The following is an 8,087-nucleotide window of genomic DNA, read 5'->3' on the forward strand; positions in this document are numbered from 1 at the left end:
TCCCCCCCCATCCCCTCCCCTCTTTTCCCTTTTTTCCCCATCATGCACTCACAGATTCCTGCCTCCTCTGGGCCCCAGCTCCACACCTATGTACGGTCAGTTCGCCAACCGTCCATCCACTACTGGCCGCATGCTTTAAAAAATATAACCAATAACAGAAAACAGCCACCGAGGTACCGATTGACTAATTAAAGGTGGCTGTCTTAGAAATTACCTTTCTGATAATCACTCTCAAACGAATTATTTCTGTTTAATCAACCTTGCCTGAATGATAGAAAACAGACACCACTTGTGGAATCTTACAATGGCATCGCCAGCAAACTGTTCAACTCTTTAAAGTCCAAAAAGCAACATTTTTTTTCAAGAGAGGTAAAATAACAATAGTTATCGTTATTGTTTCGTTCTTTTAACAGTTATCCACATATTATACATTATGTGTCTTTTCTTTCTTTCGGTATTTTTTAGAAACATTTAGAGCATGCATTTCGATTTGAAGAAAAAATTAACCCAACTCTCGAGCACATGCAGCCTATACCATAAATTACGAACAACAACTATTATATATTTTGGACTTGGTTCATCTGAACAGTTGGTTGATAATTTATTATGTCTCGCCCAAGGTTTGTACAAAGAACAGACTTCAACATAAGTTAAGGACTGCCTTTTTAAAAAATTCGAAAAAGACAGCTAGGAATGTTTCTAAATATTTTGCTCTGAAAGTGTTAATGGGTTACCAATGCGTACTGCAAAGCTTCTTAAAGTGGCAAAACCATCATGCGCAGCACAGACATCCTCGGGGAATTTTAGCAAAATTTGCTGTTTTTTTTTATTGACTTGTGTGCGACACCACGGACATTCCTCAGTTAAAATTTCTGGTGCTCGCCATAAACGGACGTACGGTCTCGAACTGTGCTCACTGTGATGGCAGTATAAATTAAGCCGCCGTTTGCGCAAAATCCAGTTTCGCATCATCATGCCACCAAGACGAAAGCTGAGAGACTTTAATCGTGCCCGAGCTATGGCATTGCTGCAGGATGGGGTTGGAGCCTGAGAAGGTGCCAGAAGGCTTGCAGTGTCACTCTCTGTCATTGACCGTTTGAGGTAGCGCCATCAGGCCACTGGATCAGTCCAGGACCGCCCACGAGCAGGTCGACCCAAGAAGACCACTCTAGAGTGTTTGCAATTGGTCATTAACTTATGTTGAAGTCTGTAGCATGACTTGAGCTATTTACTCAATACCTCAGCCCCAGGGCTAGAGATGCAGTCTATATATCTATTATTGCCTTTGACAGACTGGAACCTACGAACTGTGATCTTATGATTTTGAAAGTTTTTATTTCTGCCAATTCTTACTTGCCGTGTTACCTTACCACCCTCCTCCCCCCTGATTTCTGCTCTTCTTTCCCACACTAAATACAAACGTTTGAACGACGAAATGAATGTTGTTTATTATTTTTATATAAGCCTAAGCAAGGCCTTCCATACACACACCACCCCCTCCCCCCCCATATCAAAATGTTTTTGAGAAATTAAAGCAACCCTCTAATACTCCACGCACATTACTTATTAATCCAATATTATGCTGCTTTAATAATAATTATTCTTTTCTCCCCTTAGCATTTCTTCCTCAGGGTTCCTTCCGCCTATAACAGTATTAAAACATGTGACATCTTTGTAAGAAATGAAATGCCAAATAAACTATTCTGATGCCTTCTGTGAGCCCACAATGATTTTTTTTCTTCTTTTTGGTTTGTTTTGTGGCTGTTGTTTACATACTCCCCACAACCATCTGTATATTTATAAGGCAACTGTATGCGTTCTTGTATTAACTCCCATTTTCCGCACTTTTGGGAATTTTGACCCGCCCCGCAGCTAAGTATGTTACGTTTAAAAAAACCCTTTCCTTTGAGCCCAATATTATAATGGTTTATGATGCCCGTGTTCCGTAAAATTTCAGTTCATAATTTTGCACTAACTCGTGATTAGAATTCAGTGCTTCCAAAGTACATGTCCACTGGAGGTGTCATCTCTGACTCAAAGGTTGACGTGTAATGACCTTCCATCCTTCATGGTCTCGAGCTGTCGTTGCACATTCTGCCATAATTATCCAGACCAGTACATGACGTCATTATGTTGTCCATCCATGTTTTTCTTTGTCTTCCACAGGCTCTCCTGTCCCACATCTTTCCTTCTAGCACCTCTTTCCCAGTGGTCTCGTGTCGTTATAGTGGCCAAAAGTATTGTATTTTTCCACACTTTATTATAGTCAGCAGGGTTTTTCTTATGTGTAGAATCTGACACACCTCATTGTTCGTATTTTCTGTTTCCCAACTTATTGTTATAAAGCTCTGGCGTGGTTTGCTTCTTCTTTCCTATCAAACATCTACCGTCTTTATCTTCCCTCCTTCTTTTTGTGTTTGTTACTCTCTTGTAACACCTCTAATCTTCGGCACTTATATGATCTTATTGTGTTGCGAGTGCCGTAAAACACTTACTAAAAGTAAAGTAATGTACACGTAAATTACATCAAAACCGAGAGAAGGCAAAGATTGAAGCCAGTACAAGATAGCACGTATAATCTCACAATAAGACAAAAACGTTTACTCATCAGTATGTCAGTGCTTTAGCGCCCGTAAAATGGCAGTTTGCACTGTATGCTTCCCTGGAAGTTGAGGTTGTTTCAAAATGCTCTCAGGCCTGTTGAGGTAGCAATAATATTATTGATTGTAAAGCGCATAGAGCTTGCTGTTGAGTGAGAATTTGCACTACACTAATGCTTTCTATTATTATTATTAGTAAGTATTGTACGAAGAAGAAAAAAAAGAAACGTCTTCTGCGTTAGAGTTGTGTTTGTCTATTTTCTCTTCTGTTACTACCATCATTCTGTTCATTAATTTGTCTCAATGTGATCTCGTTTGTCGTGTGCATGGTTGAGTGCAGAATAGGACCTTTGTAACACCATTGTCACTGTATGCGACCAAGGCAAATAAAAATTCTGCTGCCATCGAGATATATCCCCCCCCCAAAAAAAAACAACAACAACAACAAAAAAACAAAAAATAATTGTCTGAATTTGAATTTGAACGTTCGTTATTTTCTGTTTTGGAGTTAGAATCGGTCTGCAGCGTTACTATTTGTTTAGCCTTCCACACTGATACCCTTGGACTATAAAATGTCCTTTCTTTTTTTTTTCTTCCTTCGTTTTCTGCTTCGTGGGGGTGGGGGAGGTCATCTGCTTGATCAATTTCAGTTAATAGCGCCGTAAACCGCACAATCGTATTAGCTCTCACCCCTACTCCCAGTACTTGAAGTATAGAAAAAGACCCTCGAACGGGAATATTCTCAGTTTCTTAGTGACCTTTGCTAGTGCCACACTACGATAACAAAAAAACAACTACAGACAGACAGTAAAGAAGTAAGACCTTCCAGTGACGCCCTCCCACTCCAAACACTCGCACAGAGAGAGATGGAGAGAGAGAGAGAGAGAGAGAGAGAGAGAGAGAGAGAGAGAGAGAGAGTGTATGTGTGCATGTGTGTGTGTGTGTGTGTGTGTGTGTGTTTGTGTGTGTGTGTGTGTGTGTGTGTGTGTGTGTGTGTGTGTGTGAGAGAGAGAGAGAGAGAGACAGAGACAGAGAGACAGAGAGAGACAGAGAGAGAACGAGGGAAGATTGAACCTAATAATAAAGAGCGTTGAGGTAGGCATTCAAGTACATGATGTAGTAGGTGCGTAGCATAAGGGTAGATTCTACTTTTTTATTCTGAGGAATAGGAGATAACGTACCAAGACAACAGATAAAACTAGGTGACTCCATGTATAAATCACTTTATTCTTTTTCTCGTTGACGGGGAATTTTGGATAAATACATAATAATAAAAAGAGACTATTTTGAGAACTAGATAACAGCAAATAAACATTTGCGTGAAGAAACTTATACAAATAGAATTATAACATAGAGATTAATAAATAAGAAAGAGTGAATGCTGCGTGGCGAGAATAACACCAGCGTGGAACGACATAATGATTGCAGAAATCGGAAAAAAAGTTTAATTCATAAGTTTTTAGAATCTAAAACAACAAACAAAAGACACAAGAGAAACCCCCCCCCCCTGGAAATCCTGAAGTTCAAATGTTTTTGGAATTTAAAAAAGCCAACATTTGAAGCGTGATATAATATTAATAATAAATAATAAATATAATCGCCAACATCTCACAACCTTAAGCAAGCCAATGTCTGCGAGATAATACAACTGCAAGTATTTGAATTCTAACAAATATTTAGTCTGTTATTCAAACTTTCAAGGACATAATACGCTCCTATACTCATTCCTCATAAACGCAAAGTAGAGGGCATGAGAATGCTTTCAAACACTTAAAAGAGAGTAATCACCTTTTCGAAAACAACACAACCCCCACCCCCAACTCCAAGTGATCAAAATTAACATCATCAAAACAAAACAAAACGGGAGGGAAAACGAAAAACAAAAGGAAATAAACTCAAATCAGAAAGGAGGAAAATATGCAGTTGTGTTTGTAAATGACTCTGATAACAATGCAGATTTGTTTTGTTTTGTTTTGTTTACACCAGAGATAACATTGGCATTAAAAGGCAGTCATATATTAAGTAGCCATTAGTAAGGGTTTCTAACTGACTTTTTTAGTATGTAGATCATAACACGTTTCACTTTTTTAAAAAAAAGTAAAGCATTAATGAGCACTCCTTGAAGGGTATATTAAATTATTCTCAATAATGATTAGTCTTCATGTCATTAATGCAGAATGTATAATTGTATGACAATGTGTCACTTTCTTTTCATAAGTTGCACTCTTCATTTTTAAAAAAAATCGGAGTACTTATGAATGCTCTTTTAAGGGCAGGAAGTATAAAAATAAAATAGTTCTCATTCATTATTACCCATTACGTCGTCAATGCAGAAAAATGGAACAGATTGTGAATGGCGTTGTTTGGTTGTTGTTGTTTTCTTTTGTTCAGTATGACATCACTGTTAACCCTATCCGTACGTCGTGTTTTACTATCGTATCTTAACGACGTGGGGGAACTGTGTGCCGCCACTTTCCTAAGAGGAAATTTGCTCGTTAATCCGATCCGCACGCTTTGCATAGCAGTCTGTCAAAATGATATTTTGAGATATACTGAAGGTTTCAAAGAGATCTTAGTACTAGAAGAATTCTAAGATGTGAAGAATACAACTCCGGGGGTACAAAATTGACCCCAGGGCGTTTGGATAGGGTTAACATGTCGACGGTTTCTGTAGGCCCACGGGGAGTGGAAGGACAGACATGCTGACAAAGTCCTGGTGGCAGGGGTCGAGGAGGCGGTTACCCTGCGGTGGGTAGGGGGTGTAAGGTGCGCAGAGAAATTTGATTGGTCGACGAGCCGGGTTAAGCTCCGCCTCTTTGTCCACGCCGGGGCAAGCCGAGTAGTTCATGTATCTTTTGTACACGTGGGGGACAGTTCGTGATGGGACGGTAAGCCGGACGGGTTCTTTCTCCGTCGACTTGGCCAGAACAGACACGCAGCGGTTGGGCATGGGGCGATTGAGTTCGAGTCCCGTAGGCGTAAAAAGCGGCCACGTGAAGCCCTTTCTCCGCTCGCCCACCGTCTGACCGAGAGACGTCACTGATAGCTTGAAGCTGTTCGTTCTTTGCGGCTCTATGCTCGACGTCTCTGGGTAGTGGGCGGAGCCTTCCATACCTCTGGTGTAGCAGCACCCGTCACTCGTCATCATCTTCCGCGGGTCGACGGCGAAGGCGTGGTCGGGAATTGCTGGGTGGTCCGACATGTTCGACTTCCGAAATCTGACCAATAGGGGCACAGGGGCAGGCGGTAGCTTGGCTGGGAGGGGATAAACTGCCGGTGGGAGGGGCTGGAGGTCTAGATACTGGCCAATCACCCCAGCGCTCGTCTCCGTTGCAGTGGGGCCTAAATGACCGGGTAACGCCTTGATCTCCGCGGGCACACTCCTCAGTGCTTTCTGTAGCTCCGCCCCTCGCTTCTTTTCCGCTGCCTTGCGAGCCACCCATTGGTTGTAGCCCTCGTCGTTGTCCGCTGTGAAATACTCGGCGACCTCTGACCTCTTGACCTGGTGGAAAGAGTTCGGTGAGTCAGATACGCCATTTTGTCGTAACGTCTTGCAATGAATAAATAAATAATAAAAGAATCAATTACATTTTTATTGATCACAGAAGGGCAATTTGTTTTACAACAGCAAACATACATACACACATAAATATGAAATACATACATAATTTCTTAAACCAGACAAACAGACAGACAGACAGACAGACACACAAAAACAAACATACAAACAGACTAAGTACTAAATAACCTTATCAAACTAACAAGCAAACAAACTACCCATTATACAAATAAAATATCTATCACGCAAACAAACAAACTACTAAATAACCCTATCAAACAAACAAACACTACTAAATAACCCTATCAAACAGACAAACAAACAAACAAACAAACAAACAAACAAACAAACAAACAAACAAACAAACCATCTCCCTCGCCGGCACATATTTGTGCTCATCCCCCGCCTTCATACTGGACCAGTCCACCAGCCGCGGGAAACTGACGTCATGGTAGTGCCTGTTCTTGAACGGGTACGGAACCTCCTGGTTACATCCCACAATTTTCCCGCGCTTGTCGAAGCCATGGTCATAGTTCTGAGGCTTGACCTGGTGGTGGAGGGAGGCTGGGGCTTGGACCGTGACGTATCCTGGGCTTGCAGATGGACAGTGGTCACCTCCGCCGATAGCCGTCTCCCCTGCTGGTGTGTCCGAGGGGTTGGCTGGGGCTGGAAGGGGTGCGGACAATTCCGGAGGTCGTGTTGTGGGAGGGGGGTCGATGACTGGCCGACTCATGCTCGCAATGAAAAGTCTCCCAATATGTCTTGTTTGTAGAAATCTATATCGAATACAGACGCTGTCTTGATGGTGATGTGATCAGTAGTTATGTTTTGGAAGTTTTGGCCTAAAGTTGTTTTGTTTTTTTCTCTCACATATATACTCCTTTAAGAAGACTGGTGTTCTGTTGAGATATTCTTCACAAGGAGACCCTAATGCGTGCACATCTCCTCAATCGAATGAGATGATATAATTTGAATGATCTTTACACTAGTTTGGATATTCCTATTATTACTATTGTTATATAGGCTTTTACGTTGCATATTTATCCTTCAGTCGTAACTTTTTGGTTTTTAGAGCAAAATACTTATAATAATATTTTAGAATAGATCTAGAATCTAGATCTAGATCTATATATAGATTCTGTATATAGATCTATAAGCACTGTTTGTAATACTGTAATACAGACCCTTGATTCATTTATCATTTTTCTTTTTATTTGTAGACTAAGAATTGATCTACTTAGTCTAGATTTAGATCTCTAAATCTATATTTTGGTTGTCGGCAGTTAGATATATTGAGTACAGCAGCCTGTTCTTGGTTGATATCGACAATTAAACTCAAAATCTGAGAGCCTTGAATCTGGGAGATGCATTATCTCTAAAGCCATCGGTGAACTTGATGCTCACTTGTTATTGCTTCACAAATACTAAATTCTATAAGGCGTCCATTTTGTGACGTCATTCCATCTTCTAGTGACGTTTTTCTCGCGTCTCCAGATTTTTAAAACACTCTTGCACCTAAAATAGTAATTATTTATTTGGTCTGGTTAATCTAAAGTCGTATTTATATCGGTGTTGCTGCTATCGATCCAGTAGTATCTGAGCGTTAACTCTTCTGTATGATGCCATTCGGTAATAGCTGCATGTCTGTTTTAGTTGTTGTCTTGAGGTGTAGAGGCAATTAGATGTGTGGGGTAGCTTGGGAAGAAAACATCCCCGTAAGTCGTATTATAACATTGATGAAGCACAAATTCTTAAAGTTTTTAAAGATAAGAAAGACGTAAAAAGAGGGACAAGGGAAAAAAACAAACAAACAACAACAACAACAACAACAACAAAAACAACTACAAACAAATATATAAATAAAAGAAAGTAGAAGGTATGATCACTGTTCGAACAATATTCGGGAATCATACTCAACCCAAGATAAT

At 40.5% G+C, this 8,087-nt stretch overlaps 2 protein-coding genes across 2 annotated transcripts in view; one reads left to right on the forward strand and one right to left on the reverse strand.

Moving 5' to 3' along the window:
• LOC106012803 overlaps positions 1-8,087 on the forward strand; it is a gene marked incomplete in the record, with an annotated part of 71,376 nt that overhangs the window by 56,904 nt on the left and 6,385 nt on the right.
• LOC101864647 lies at positions 5,186-7,605 on the reverse strand. Its single transcript, XM_005106078.3, has 2 exons — positions 6,527-7,605; positions 5,186-6,102 (listed from the first exon to the last, which is right to left on the reverse strand). Exons 1-2 carry the CDS (start codon positions 6,890-6,892, stop codon positions 5,251-5,253), a joined length of 1,218 nt encoding a protein of 405 aa, XP_005106135.1. The 5' UTR covers positions 6,893-7,605; the 3' UTR covers positions 5,186-5,250.

Source organism: Aplysia californica, unplaced genomic scaffold (assembly GCF_000002075.1).
Source record: "Aplysia californica isolate F4 #8 unplaced genomic scaffold, AplCal3.0 scaffold00511, whole genome shotgun sequence".
NCBI classification, from domain to species: domain Eukaryota; kingdom Metazoa; phylum Mollusca; class Gastropoda; order Aplysiida; family Aplysiidae; genus Aplysia; species Aplysia californica.